The 16,285-nt window shown below is 37.8% G+C and overlaps 1 protein-coding gene across 1 annotated transcript in view; it reads left to right on the top strand.

Moving 5' to 3' along the window:
* Positions 1-6,615: 6,615 nt before the first annotated feature.
* The window catches only part of LOC145663182 (juvenile hormone esterase-like), an 83,223-nt gene continuing 73,553 nt past the window's right edge, over positions 6,616-16,285 (top strand). The window contains exons 1-2 of the mRNA XM_081729515.1: positions 6,616-6,917; positions 14,297-14,434. Of these exons, the coding sequence (XP_081585641.1) occupies positions 6,690-6,917; positions 14,297-14,434 (366 nt within the window). The 5' untranslated portion in view covers positions 6,616-6,689. The remainder of the gene's footprint in view (positions 6,918-14,296; positions 14,435-16,285) is intronic.

Here is a 16,285-nt window from a genome sequence, read left to right as displayed (position 1 = left end):
GGCGGAGCAGGTGGCTGCGTTGATCGAATTGGTACTAACAAATTGTCTTTCATAACACTCCTCAGGATTTAGTTGGTTTCCGAGCCATGTTTGTACGTGGTCATGAACCCGAAACAAATGTTGTTGTGCAGCAGCTGAAGTCGGTGGTAGGGCTTTTAAATCGACAGACTTATTTCTCTTCATTGATTTGGTGAAATAATGATAACGGTAATCATTTAGTGAAATGTCATTTGCAGATGCACCGTATAACCCCCCCCCCAAATGTATGCCATTTTCAGTTATTTCTGCGTAGGAAACATTTCTTCGATTTAAAATTTCTACGACATGTTTAAACCTTGTCGTTTTTGTGATAATTTCAAACAAGCTGATTTCCCCTTCTGAAAAATGGCAGATGTTCCATCACAGCCTGGAAAAGCATGTAGAAATAAAATGTGATTTTTGCATACACCTGAACTTCTTGATGGGTAAATTTTTGGCTCTGTCTTTCCTTTTCCTGGCTTCAAGAAAAAAATTTCTAAATTCGGCGGAGTTCGAGCTGTCATGATTACTAACAAATCAATATCCTCACCAACAATAACTGTAGAATTAGAATTAATTTTTGATATCGTGAGTGTGGTTTCTACAATGAGGACATCAGCATCATTCTCTGCTTGTTTGACATCAATATTGGCAGCCTTGAATGTATCAGTTAGCAAACCAATCAACCTACTTTTGTTGTTTGCATTGGCGAGAAGGTTTTCTTAGCTCGTAGTCGCAACTATGTTTCCATCAATTGTTGTTGATGCTGCTTTCGAGCACCGTCGAAGTTGCTCCATGCCTTTTACATTTTTCTGTGGATTACCATATGCATCAAATACGATGACAGTGTTTTGACCGAAGTGTTTTTCCACATATGCCACATATTTATCACAAATATCCATGAAAGAATCGTTTTGACGCCACACCACTCGATGAAGAAGGAACCATCCATCAACGACGTAGTTTGCGTTTCCGAGATCAGGATGAACATTGGTCGGGTTGAAGATGTTGAATAAGGATGACTTCTTCGTTTTTCTCATTCCAGTTGCATCAAAAAGAGCCAATGGGTAAGGAGCCAGTTCGAAATTTGAACATGCTCGAAGGTCATCATCTGATCTTTTGATTACGCTGAATCGTTGAAACAACAGCAGTAGATCGGCAGGCACAGTAACATCATGTACCGTAAGGTGACTGTTCACTGTTTGAAGAGAAAGAAACCTATCGGTACGAGAATATTTTATGTAATGAAAATTGTCACCAGCTTTTCTTTCCATCATGGGTGCTCCACTGTTCAGTACATCGTAGCAGTTTATCTTCTCCACATTACCTGTAATCCCTGTTGCTATAGACATGATCACTTGAACATTTGGGAAAGGGTTGTGGGCACTGAACCACCCTGATACTTTCCTAACATCTTCTTGGTCCCGTTTGATTCGAGATTCTCGTGCATCTACATTCTGTTCTTTACTTGCAAACGAAATCCCCCTTCAGAAATGTTGCTCGCACTTAACAAACCAACAACAAACATAGTTAAAACATTCTCTTTTGTACTTCTTCCATGCACAAAACCTCCTCGTATCTTTGAAGACTTCATGAGTGACTGTCCTATTACCATATCTGTTGGAGTTCCACTAAAAAATTTGTCTGATCGCTTAACAGTGAAAAACTCTGCAGTAAATTTTCTATTGATGTCTCCATCCATTATGTTCTCCAACTTTACCATGTCTTGTACAAACAAGTTGGCACTTTTAGCGAACAAAAAATGTCCTGCGGTGTGGAAATACGAAATCATCCTCTTCACTACAGAAAAATATGCCTTCCAGTCACCCATCCTTTCTGCCCTAATAAACTCTTTGAGGATTAACACCATATCTAAATACTGGTCCCATAATTGTGCAGTTGGACTTCTCTTTTTTAGTTGGTTTTAGTTACAAAAAATGCAGGTACAGATATCGTTGGAAAGGCTTTATAATGTTCTACAACCTTTATTTGAAGATAGATTTTGAAATATTTTATGATTACTGAGTTATTTGAATTTATACTTAAAACCAGGTACTCAAAAACTAGTTTTTTGTTATTGTATCTCGAAAGAAATTAACAATGTAGACGCACGTTTCATTCCGTACATTTAGTAATTAATTATCTTCAATCTGAAACAAAAACGACGGTTTTATCACTATTCTGCGGAAAATTATAACCATTCCCACAAAACACAACAAATTCTGGTGTCGGCCATTTTGATGACGTCATATTTCCGAAACCCGGCCCGATATTCTTTGGGACTTCCTGTGAAACATTTACGAGCAAATGTGCTAAGCGTTCCCGGTAAAGTTTGTTTTTTTATTCGGAATATTTAGGTTAGCATGCAAATAAGCTGAATTTGATAGTATTTTAAATTGCGTTTTCCTCCTCCACTTCCATCCCCCGAAAAAAGGGGAAGCGTACAGGAGAAAGTCGGGGACTTTTGATATGTCATTTAGAATGAGCTAATGAACGTTTTTGTGAAGAAAAACCTTGGCTTCTAATTTTTCCGAAGAAACGCCCATTTTTTGACTATTCCTGGACTAAAGTAAGAGTATTGATAATTTCCTGTCGCTCTGTCTTTTTAAACGCGCGCACACAGAAAACAGAGAAACGAAAGCAATAAGCATAGTAGCAGGTTGAACTTGAAACTTTGTGACGTCATCGGTACGTAGCCAATAACAGCGCTACTTCAGCCATGTATTGGATGAACCTCTTGGGATCGGCAAAAATGCTCCCTGGGGTAGTACTTGACTACGATAAGAATCCGAATAGTTGTTCCAATCCTATCTCTAAACTGCAGATCCGGTCTCATATGACCTGAAAAGTGACCTATAAACAATTAGCCAACCCATGTATTCTGCGTAGCATGATTACTTACGCTTCGTAACTAAAGAGCATTATGATTATAATGCCGACATAACCTACCTCTTTATTTACTTCTTTGTCCTCGAAAGAAAGCCAGGTACGTTTGCATGAGCGGAAGCAACTATTAAATGTAGTGAGAAACAAAATAAACAAAATGTCTTCCCCTCCCGCTGTTAGCAACTTTCGTTTTGCTGTTTTCGGTTGTTGGACGTTTGGACAAGTCAAGGACACGCCTTTTGCCTTGTAAATATTTGTTACGGTACTTATCTTCTAATAGCGGATTCTTCTTCTTCTCGTTTGATTTGCCACGCTTCACAGAATAGCTTTGCAATGTCACCATTATGCTGTAATCGTTACGTCATAGCAAAACCTTTGATATCTCCTGAAGACTTGCTTTTCAGGGTTGCAAGGAGATTAGAGATAAATAATTGCAATACATTTTGATTTGTACTACTTGTATCCTTTTACTCAATTTCCAAACTGTGCTATACATAAGTAAAGAAAGCAAAACTTGAACCTGCAAAAATGGGATGAATATGAATCGGGGGTGGGGAGAAAAGAATATACGTCTGATTTCAAGATGGGATTTTGTACGGCAACACTGTTTTCAAGTTTAAAAAAATAGGCAAGTAACAGATTCAAAAGTTTCAAGCACTCTTAGAGCAGTGGTTCTCAACGAATGTGTCGCAACACACTTGGGTGTCATTCAGTTCCCTAATGTGTATCGCGAAATTTTAGAATTTAAAAATCATGAAGAATTTAATAATAATTAGTAAAAATCGAGACAGACTTTACCAGTCAACACCTCCAGCGGTAGCAATAATGCTCACAAGGGAACATCTTATATTGATAATAGCATTGCCCAATCACACAATGCGTAATCGATAGAGGACTGAAGAAAAGTGAGAAATCCAAATTTTTAAGAGCCGACACACTGAAACACAGGAGATTCAGAGGATAGTAGTATCTAGAATCATGTGAAGATAGTAGTGCGAAAGATACACTGACACAGAAAGAACTTCAAAGTGATTAGAGTAATCAAAATGACATTTGCATAACAGTATAGTAAGCAAACATTGTACCCACAGACATGCTCAATAATATCTTACGCAATGGAGTGTTGCTAACTGAGCACAAAATGAAGTTCTCAAGCGACCGTCTCCTTATAGGGACCAACATATTGCGTAGCGTTTTATCAACAGCAACACTGAAAAACTCACTACCAGTAATGTGTGAGGTGATTCAATATTACGTATCCTCCCTAATAAAAACCGGAAATGGTAAAAATCGACTACTATTTCCGGTTTCAACATTGATTCTCATACAGCGAATAGGATGTTTATTTTTTAAAAATGTAAATTTAGGTTCCCGAAAATAGATTTATTATATACATTTATATATTTCTATAGAAACTCGAATTAGTAAGAAACAAGTACAACTTCTTATTTCAATATGGACTCCTTTATAGTAGTTATTGATACTTAATACCAAGAAATTGCTTTTCTTTGGATTCAGTGTTAAAAAAAAAAATCTATATTTGGTCTTAAACTCCTGTTCTAACCGGAAATTACAGATCACTACATCCGATTTCAATTCTAATTTCACATACTTCGGAAGTATACGGTAGTTCTAAAATGTGAAACAAACTTTATTTGTCATACTCATTTGTCATACTCATTTGTCACAGGTATTTTACATTTAGTGGCAAATAAAATACCCAACTCATTTGTCATAGGTATTTTACATTTACTGGCAGCAAGGCGCCCAACTCGTTTGCCCTAGGAGGGGCGCGGTGGCTCAGTGGTAGAGCGTTCACCTACGGTGCTTGTAGTCCCTGGTTCGATCCTAGCTCGCGCCGTGTGGACTTTGTGGTGGACAAACACCGTGCTCGTGGGTTTTCTCGGGGTTCTCCCGTTTTCTCCCACTTTCTTTATTCCAGCAATTCATTCATTTCTCATCTTCACCGTCTCCTTTATCCTAACTGGCATAACCATGGGACGTTAAACTTAAAGATTTCATTTCATTTGCCATAGGCATTTTACCTTTACTGACAGACAGAGTGCTCAGGGTACCCAGACTTGCTTTATGGCGTACGTTATGCCTATGAGAATATTTAGGGGGATATGTTCTTTTTTCATTGAAAATGTTACAATCAAACAAAAGAATTGTATATTTTGAAGGGAAAAGATACCTTTTTGGAGCAAACGGTAATTTGTGGGACATTGGAAAGTTTGAAAGGGATAATTACCTCTGCTGGCAGCTCACTTCATTTGAACTAAGTTGATTTCATATACTGTCTTCAGCTAATACTATCTCTTTTTTAATCTAAGACTTATTGCCGTGTTATGTTAGTTGCAGTCTCTTTCCCTTTCTTCGTTTTCCTACCACCATTTTTCTGTTACTTCCTCGAATACAGCTTCCTCTTATGTATTGTCTAAAACCGCTTATTTTCCTCTTTCTAATTACGTTTAATGTTATTCTTTAAAAAAAAAATCCCGTTCATTCCTCACACCTCATCACTAATATTCATTTTTATCGACAATTATTTTTTAACAGTTGCTTCTGCGTATTGCATAGATTCTAATATATTATTATTATTATTATTATTATTATTATTATTATTATTATTATTATTATTATTATTATTATTATTATTATTATTATTATTATTATTAGATTCTATTATTATTATTATTATTATTAATATTAATAATAATAATAATAATAATAATAATAATAATAATAATAGTACCGACTTCCTCAGTGGAGGATCCAGGGGGGCGTACAGAGGGATTCCCCCCCCCCAAGAAGAGGAAACTTTTTAAAATTTTATATATAAATAAAAGCTATCCCAGAGTTTGGAGCTGTTAAAAGTAGCTCTAAGTAGCAGTATTACAACCCATCGCCCCTCTCAAAAGTTCGTCCTGGATCCGCCCCTGACTCTCCTTCCCTCTAAAAATGTTTGCGAAAGTGACCACTCTCAAGAAAGTTAATAAGTTTATACGCAAATTTGAATGTCAAATAGGAACTAATGTCCAACACTTCCCTTGATAATCTGTGCCTCCTTCTTTTTAAACAAAATTATTATGTCCACCTACGCTTCCATTCACAATTATATCATTTCAATTAAAAAGAAAAGAAATGAAATGAAATCTTTGAGTTTTACGTCCCACGATTATGCCGGTTAGGCTAAAGGAGACGATGATGATGAGTAATGAATGAAATGGTGGAATGAAGAAAGTGGGAGGAAACGGGAGAATCCCGAGAAAGCCCACGCACACGGTATTATTGTTGTACGTGGTATTTCGAGGGAGGCTTGAGCCCGATAAACCCCCCTAAATACGCCACTGTTATTAGCTCATTACCAACTTAGTCACTAATAAGTTTATTAATTTAATATTTTGAAATAATATTTGGAGCTCCTCCACGGCCAAGCGGTTCGTTCGCGCACCTTTCGTGTGGGAGACCTAGGTTCGATTCCTTACCGGAGCTCGTGTGGTTGAAATCCCACGTTAAGCTGTCAGCCCATGTCTCATATAGCCTTGCTGCTGAAAGGGATGCTTACTCCAAATCAAGTAATGTTGTATCAGGGCTGATAGGCCGACCTTCGAAATATTTTGTTTTTGATCTTACATAAATTTCTACTCTACTGGCAACACTTCTAAACCTTGAAAGTGTCAACAAAAAACACTTAATTGCGTCCAGAAATAGTGTTGAAGAGTACGAAATTAGTCGTTGGTTGGTTTTCAGTGTGAGTGTGTGTGTCTGCTGCTACGCGTGAAATGGGGCCTCTTGTTAAACATCTGTATGTGGCTTTGCTCGTGGCTTTCTGCTGCATTACATGGACAACTGCCGATAGTAGTTGCAGAGACGGTTCGAATCCCGTTGTTAACATTCAACAAGGAGCGTTAAGAGGAAAAGTTCAAAAATCAGCATTTAAAAACAGGGACTTCTATTCTTATCAAGCAATTCCATTTGCTAAACCTCCTGTTGGAGAACTCAGATTCAAGGTAATTACATATTGAGTTGGTCTTTGTGTCGCAGCGTAGATCCAATGTGTTAAGCCTTAGGCTAGGTTATGGTAGGGCAGGTTAGCTTAGTTCAGTTTTGGCTAGGTTCAATATACTTGGATCTACTCTGCGGCAGTTAACCCATTTAGTTTTCAATAAGATTCAGTCTTACAGTAGCTTTTATATGAATAATACATTCAGAAGAGCTGTAGCTAGAGCGCCCCTACAGACACCTTACCGATTTTTTAAGTATATATAAGAGGAAAAAAATGAAATGAAATCTTCGAAGTTTTACGTCCCACGATTATGCCGGTTAGGGTGAAGGAGACCGTGATGATGAGAGAAGAGTGAAATGGTAGAATGAAGAAAGTGGGAGGAAACAGGAGATCCCCGAGTAAACCCTCGAGCACGGTGTTTGTCCGCCACAAAGTCCACACGGCGCGAGCTGGGATCGACCCAGGGACCCCAAGCACCGGAAGTGAAGTATATATAAGAAAAGCAACGTTTGTTGTTATGCTACGTTGATTTATCAAACTGCTTCGATAGACCATTGCAACAACCAAAAGTAATTATTAGGCCTACGTTTTCTTTTACCAATAAGAGCTGTTTTCAAGAGGGTTATTTTGGACTTTCTGTTAAGCTTGACAAAACTACCTTTGGTTATATACAAATCCACTTGGAGAACAGTTATGGAAATTTATAACGTATCATACAATAGATAAGAAATTAAATTTCAATATATTAGAAACTACTTTATGTGCTTTTAAAACTTTCAAAATGGATGGTAGCATTAATTTCTAGTAATAATTGTAAACTTCTGTAATTTTATTATATATGTGACTACACAAATAGAATTTTAATTTCTGAGCTCATCCGTGGCTAAGCGGTTAGCGTACGCGCCTTTGGCGCGGGAGACCCGGGTTCGATTCCCGGCGGGAGCTCATGTGGTTCGGATTCCACGTTAATCAGTAGGTCCACGTCTCATATAGCCTCGCTGCTGAACGGGACGATAAACTCAAAAAATCAATTTTAATTTATATTCTTTTACGGTAAAGAATTTTTGTGATATGTAACGGAAAATCAGGAGACTTCTTTGCGAATTTCTCAAAGCCTTCATTCTCATCGTTGTGATTTATTCGATTCGGTAGAAAAGCGTGATTATCTAAAACTCATCATCATCATTTGCCGAACACGTACTTCAAACTTTGTTTCTGATTTTCAAAACGCTCCTGCAGTGCATCTATATATATAAAAGAGAACGTACAAATCCTTTGTTAGCTCATCACGCTAATACGGCTGAACCAATTTCTTTCATTTTTGGGGGGTTATTAAGATTTGGACCCTAGATGGTTTTTATCATATCACTTTAATTTTCAATTACCAGTGTCTTGAGATAATTGACCATTCAAGTGTCCATAACGTAGAAATCCTTTGTTAGCTCATCATAGCTAAATCTAACCGTATTTATATGCAACCCACATGACCGTGTCACTCGGCGGGTTAACATAAATGACAGGCGATATAATGTTAACATTTACTGCAATCTTCTATGGTTTTTATCATATCACTTGAAAGCGAAAAAGTAAAAATTATCTAAGTAACAAAGTTTATTGCGTTCCGGGGTGACCCCAGCGAAGCGGGGTGAACGCTGCTAGTACACTATAAGTCATTACTCGGTAGCTTGTATTTCATATCGTCATTAACAAATCATATATAATAACTTTCTAAGGTAATAAATAAAAACTTGTGACATTTATTGAAACGTTTGGGTTGCAAGCGGAGCGAGCAAGAAAGTTTTTAACAATTCTACAGTATTTCTTTGCAAACCGACAACAATATTGACTTATTAGGGCTCAGGGGCGGGTCCAGGATGGACTTCTAGGGGGGGGCGGTGGATTGTAATACCGCTACTTAGAGCTACTTTTAAGAGCTCCAAACTCTGGGATGAGTTTTATTTGTATATAAAAATAAAGAAAGTTTCCTCTTCTGGGGGGGAGGCGATTGCCCTGATCGCCCCCTGGATTCGCCACTGATAGGGCTGCAACACGTTTTCGAGGCTACGCGTCGTTTACTCATTTACTACACTTCTTTCTTCTTGCTCGTTCGGCGCCCTCTTGGTATCAGCGTCAGGGGCAACCGCCCAGCTCGTGCCCCCCTCCTACCTACGGCCCTGGCTGGAGTGAAGTAGACTCATTCCTCGTTTCAACATGAGGTCCGATGTTCCCGATTATCCACTAAGTTCCGACACTGAAGTCTATAGTTCTAATGTCCACAATTACGCTATGTAAGGAAGAGGAATTATAAAATGCCATTCATAATACCCAATCTGACAACTTAAAATGTCTCTACACTGTAAATATACACCATAAAACAGTAAATTCAACATTTTCAAATTAAAATCAGGACTTTCAGATTGAATGGGAAGCTCCAGGTATTGAATGATTCTTCCGATAGTCGAAGCGGTAAGTCCTCCCCGCTGGTCTAGTGGCTAGTGCTTGCGCCTTTGCTGTACGTGGTCCCGGGTTCGATTCGAGGCGGGAGAACCTTTGACATTTTAACTGTCCTGGATATGTTTCTGCCCCCGCCAAGTGAACTTTGTGGTGGACAAACACCGTGTGCGTGGGTTTTCTCGGAGTTCTCCCATTTCCTCCCACTTTCTTCATTCCACCATTTCATTCATTACTCATCATCACCGTCTCGTTTAGCCTCACAGGCATAACCGTGGGACGTAAAACTCAGATTTCATTTCATTTTTGGATATGTTTCTGTTTCTATCCCAATCTATTTTGGTAAGGGTTTATCAAAAACAGGGACGAAATAAACTCAGACACTCAGGATCTACGTTAAGCATGATCGTATATATGCCCCGGTGGAATTTCTCCCGAGCCACCTGTGAGATTCTCACTCTTGTGTTCGTACCCTGGATGGACAAGTAGGCCAACCTTAACTAAATGAATTTTTCAATAGAACTAAAAAGTAGCCACTGTAATTACACAGCTATTATTGTTTTTGTTGCTTATTTAAAATAAGGGACCGCAGTGGCTCAGTGCTAGAGCGATCACCTCTGGTGCGTGGGTCTTTGGTTCGATCCCAGCTCGCGCCAAGTGAGGTTTGTGCTGGACAAACACCGTGTGCGTGGGTTTCCTCGGGATTCTCCCGTTTTCTCTTACTTTTTCATTCCACCATATCATTTATTTCTCATCATCATCATCGTCCCCTTTAACCTAACCAGTATGAGACGTAAAACGGAAAGATTTCATTTCTTTTGTTTATTTAAAATAAATGATAATGAAATACTTCAGTTTAACATCCCACGTACCACGTTTATTGCTGATTCTAAAAGCGTAAAACTTTCCTTCGATACACACCTTAGAGTATGGTGTACACTTTCTGATAATGCAGGATGCTGCAAGTGAGTTACTGTGGACGGGGGTATATTTTAATGTTTATTATTATTATTATTATTATTATTATTATTATTATTATTATTATTATTATTATTAATAATAGTAATAATAATAGAAACATTTGAACTGACAGAGGAGAAAGAAGTAGGTAGCTATATAAATTCTATTTGAATTTTGAACTTAGCGTCTCTTTCAGCAGCGAAGCTATATGAGATGTGGACCTACAGCGTAACGTCGGATCGGAACCATATGAGCTCCCGTCAGGAATCGAATCGTGGTCTCCCATGCCAAAGACGTGTAAACTAACCATTTACAAAAGGAAGTTCCCTATATAAATTGTATAAGTGGCTCGGTCTAAGAAGAAAGGTGAGATTTGTATATATATCTTGCCTCCCTATGCAACGACGATGCCTTGAAGGGAATAGCCTACCATTGACGTGAGCTCAGCACGAGAACCGGGAGTTGATCGGTTGATTTTCTGGTTACTTGAAGTTTAACTCTCTTTCTCAGCACTGAAACAATAATTGGGAAGTGAACCAGCATTTCGAGGCTAAATCGGAACCACTTTAATGTTTGAATTTTAAAGCTTTGTACCCTGGGAGTTGAAATTAAGACAATGCGCACCATAGGCACACTACCTAGCTGCTACACCAGCGGAGAGATTTATGTTTACTTTCATTTTGATCGTTTTTAAGGGGGCAGACTACTAAATATTTTTCAAAAGCTAACAATTTTTCTTTTGTCCGTTTTTCGTAAATGAAAGGAGATAATGAAATGAAATTTACCACAATAATAGATAATGTTACTCTACAGACAAAAATATGAATTGAATGAATTTTCAGTGTTGCCATCCATAGAAATTACAATGTGACCAGAATTTGAATTACCCAAAAATCTAGGTTAAGGTAGCGATTAGAAAAATGAACTCAACGGTAATTGATGACTTATCATGCTGTCTGTGTTCCTTGTTAAATACTTTTTAAATAATATTTGTATTTATTTTGTAATAACTTGTTTACTTTGTAATAATTTATGTACGTTCTTAAAAAATAAATACAAATATTATTTAAAAAGTAGTTAACAAGGAACATAGACAGCATGATAAGTCATCAATTACCGTTGAGTTTATTTTTCTAATCGCTGCCTTAACCTAGATTTTTGAGTAATTCGGATTCTGGTCACATTGTAATTACTATGGGTAGCAACACTGAAAATTCATCCAATTCGTATTTTCGGGTGTAGAGTAACATTATCTATTATTGTGATAAGTTTCATTTCATTATCTCTTTTCGCTTACCAAAAACGGGCGAAAGAAAAATTGTTAGCTTTTCAAAAATATTTAGTAGTCTGCCCCCTTAAGGTATGTTAGTTTTTTCTTTTTTCTTTCTTTTTTCTTTTTCTTTCTTTCTTTCTTTTTTTTGTTTTTGTTTTTGTTTCGCAGACTGTACAGTCACGTTTAGGAGCAAAAAGATGTCATAATATTCACATTGCTACTCAGGACCATTATTCATAGTTTTATATAAATTAAGGCGTAATCTGGATTCGTTAAAACAAATATTTAATTTCTTTTGTAGAAAATACAATTCAATCACATTTGCCATTGTCTCGAAACAGTATTTATTATACATTCAAACTATGTTATATATAAATACCGGAAGTTTTATACAATAGGGTGTCAGTCTGTCTGTGAACAGGTAGCAAAAAATGAGAAGCGTTATACATATGAATTGACTAACCCAACAGTAGGTTTCATCTCCTTTCTTAACAGTCTAATCAAACCGGAAGTGATATAAGTCTATCATTTCCGATTTGAACATTGATGACCATCAATTTTTCTTCAAAGAAAATTTTGAGCAGAGGGCAAAACATAAAATGTGAGATGGCTGCAATCCGACAGTGTCCTTCACGCTCCGAGGAGTGGCATGTTTTAACAATTAATTTACCTTACCTCTTGTGAGGCGGTTAAGTAACTTAGAGGGGAACGGGGAGTATGCAAGTATGCTTAGAGGAACCACTGACGTTTGCGTGTTACTTGCCACGGTGTTACTTGCCACTATTGGAATTTCGTGTTACTTGCCACGGTTACCTTATCGCATATTTATTGTCTATGACAGCGTGTCTGTTGCCACGCACCTGCATCTAGATTTGACCTTGAGGGGGTGGGAGTAATTTCCCAAGCAATTTTCGAAACAAGGCAATCATCTGAAACACAAGAAACAAACAAATTTCTGATTTAAGAAATAGGAACCTTGTTACATTTATGCGTGTCACAAAACTCACAAAACTCGCACGAAATACAAGAAACAAAACAAGATTCTGATGAAAGGAGTATTCTTGCAAATCTACACAAACAATTGAAGTTCTTCAGTAACTCGAAAGCATGTAATTCGAAACATCTATTTTATTTTTTTTTTTATCTCTCTGCTTGGATGTACCTCGGCAACTTTTCTGTCGCCGTCGCCGCAGTGAGCGGACTCCCATAAGACTCAATGCATTTTTAGATGTTGCCCAACTGTTTCGTCGCCAAGCTGTTGCCTTAGGCCTACCGCTCACTGGCAACATTTTGTCGGGCAACTATCTTGTTGCTCTGGCTAAACGCATTGAGTCTTATGAGAGTTCGTTCACTGAGACGACGGCGACCGAAAAGTTGCCGAGGTGTTGCTAAGCAGGGTGACAGCAGGGCAACAGCTCGGAATCGGAATAGTTGCGCAACATCTAAAAATGCATTGAATCTTATGGGAGTCCGCTCACTGAGGCAACGGCAACAGAAAAGTTGCCGAGATATCTCCAAGTAGAAAGGTAAAAAATAAATGTTTTCTACAAGTTTTTTCACGTAACAGTTCGTTCCGTGTGTAACGCGTGAAAAGAAGTGTTCGCGATGGAAACTAACACATTCTTTGATTAGTGACTAGCATGTCTTTAATTAGTGATAAAGACTATGAAAAATTAATTGAGGAAATAGAGAAACGCCCAGCATTAAAGAAGAAATATATATAAAGAAGAAATTGTGGAAGGAAGTGTGTTTCGCTGTTATAAGAAACTAGAATGAGCTTTCCAGCCAAGATAAAACAACACAGTTAAATTACTCCCACCCCCTCAAGGTCAAATCTAGATGCAGATGCGTGGCAACGAACACGCTGTTATAGATAGATAAATATGCGATAAGGTAACCGTGGCAAGTAACACGAAATTCCAATAGTGGCAAGTAACACCGTGGCAAGTAACACGCAACGCCACTGACTACCATCGAGCAAAAGCAATAGATAGCAAAAGCCATTAAAAAAATAAAAAAAAACCTGATGCGGCGTTCCAAAGAACAAGTCCTTTGTTTGATCTTATTCCTGTATTGAAATTGCAAGTGATAGTATTCATCTTCTGGTTTTAATAATGTTACGGGAGACATGGTAACTGAGTGGTAGAGAGTTTATCTCTGGTAAGTGGAATCGCTGGTTTGTTTCCATTTACCAGAGATATGTTTGTGGTGGTCAGCATTGTGCCCGTAGGTTTTCTCGGGATACTGCTGTTTCCTCCCAGATTCTCATTCCACCAATTCTTCATCATTCACTTGCCTCAATCATCCATCTCCCTTAGCCCAAAGGAAAGACTCGTAGGACGTTAAACTAAAATATTTCATTTCATTTTTCCAATGCAAGTTTGGACCGCGTTCACCAACCTTCTTGGTGGTCACACTCGTTCGGGTTCGTTATCCTCAGGGCTCACTCGAGCTCCCGATCAATTTTTATGTCCAACTCCGGTTGAGTGCGAAGATAGGGCTCGCCAGATTTACTTTCTCTAGTCTGAACGTTTCACGTATGTGTTGGTACAAAAGCGGACTCGTTTACAAAGGCGATGATATTAAATTTTTAGTCATAAGGAACCTGAAAATTAAGAAATATGATTTGATCTATGGAGTTTGAATCTAATGGTCTTACAATAGAGAACTTTACTTATATCTGTGTTTTATTGTTTCAGGCTCCCCAGCCAGCTGACTCATGGGAAGGAATTCGAGATGCCACCAAAGATGCGCCTGTGTGTGTCCAAATAGACCTGTTGTTTGACTTCGAAGGAGGGGAAGAGGATTGCCTCTATCTTAACGTTTACACTCCACAGGTAGGTGCCAATGCTTGATCTAACATATAAGGTAAATTCTTCCTGGTTGTAATAAGAGCATAATTTTTACTTTGTAGCTACTTTCGACAAATAAAGTTTTGTCAGCAAATGTGGAATTCGATGTTTCAACTGATATGCGTTTTATAGCTCCCATACATATTGAAAAATGTGATTTTTGGACATATCTATGTGTTCTTACCAACGTATACATATAAATAGAGAGATCACACTCTTCAGTGTATTCGACCATAATAATATCATTAAGATTTCAACAAGGTTTTGCAGGAACGATATTTCGATTCTTCTTCCTAGGTCACAAAATAAAGGTAGTTTGCTGGATTGTAAAAATCGGAAGTTATCTTCTCAAACAGGTTTGACCATTTTGCTTCCATTTTCAGACTTCCAAACTATATTATGCGTCAGTGGCAGATCCAGAAGGTAAAAACTTGGGGGGAAGAGGCAGCCAAAACCCACATTATGATAGGTATCATAGTTCACCATGAGAGTTTACAAATTATCATGTTTCCTGCAGAAGTTTCGAACTTAACTCTCTCCAGATTGATAATATGGCTAGGTTGGACTTTGACATTGTGGACCTCAAGTATTGTTTTAAACACTGCATAAGATAAAAACTACAACTGAAGCCTTATATCTAATGTTTGAAAAAAATTCCAATGAAAAATAAAATGGAACGTTTACTATAAACTTTCAAAAATATAAAAATATTAGTTTTAATTACTTTTGTCACTCAAAAAACTGAGGTAGCCCAGGCTCCCGGAGCTAGATCAACCACTGCTGTGCATAAGTATTGGAAGTTTTATCGAACGGCTGTCCGGCCATCCAGCTGTCTGTCTGTTAAGGTGGACCACCACCCGGAAGTCAGTACATATTTTAGCTCATTTCCTTAACTACTGCACAAGGAAACGTTATATATTATAAATATTGTACTATAAGATAAAGTTATGTTTCAGTTATAACACAAGACACTGATTCATTTGGTTGTATCTTCTGATATCGAAAAAGGTAACAAATAAAAGAAAATATTGATTCATTTTGCGATGAGCACACAAGATGGCACTCACTGTTAGATCTTACTAGAAGTGCTCAATTTTATGGAATGTTTATTTGAATATGTAAAGTACTTTAAAGTAACGATCTTATTTCAAAATAGATATATTGTTTGACCGTTTTTCGTGTTATGATTCACATTTTGTTCAAATGTTAATTTACACTTAAGGAAACAGATTTTGAGAAGAAACTTGCGGAGAACGCCATAATGCGTTGTTGACAAATTTGTACGTTTACTTCTTGGATTATAGCGTTGCAGTTCGAGAAGTGGAACTTAGCTGTGAATTGCGGTAAGGGTTGAAAACTAATTTCCCCAGTAAGTATCCAAATAGAATTCCATGATTACTTTCTTTATTATCTGGCACCAGTAAATACTCGACACTACCTGGCAACGCCACGCTATTCAAGCAGTGTTTAGCATAGCACTGAGAACACCTAGTGATCCACCTTAACAGATATCACAGCGAGAACGGTAACATTAAAAAACGGTTTCTAGGAATCGATTCAACGTCCCAAGAATAGGTTCCGTGTATTTCCTTAATCTTCCATTCAAACCAGAAGTGGTACATTTTAAGCATTTTAGCTTGAACGTTGATTGATACATAGACGGTAATAGTTACAACCTTTTTTAAGATCAATTCAGATCTTAAGGGAAGATTCTATCTTCTTTGTCTGTCTGGTAAGATCAAATGCTCATCGTTATCATGGATATTCTGCCATTATTGGAAGGTCTTTTGCCGCAACTGAGGAGCTTTCATGATTCGCGGTCTTCTGCTAACCCCT

The sequence above is a fragment of the Thermobia domestica genome, chromosome 10 (assembly GCF_964235325.1).
Source record: "Thermobia domestica chromosome 10, izTheDome1.hap1.1, whole genome shotgun sequence".
NCBI classification, from domain to species: Eukaryota; Metazoa; Arthropoda; class Insecta; order Zygentoma; family Lepismatidae; genus Thermobia; species Thermobia domestica.
This window is presented reverse-complemented; position numbering and strand designations above follow the sequence as displayed.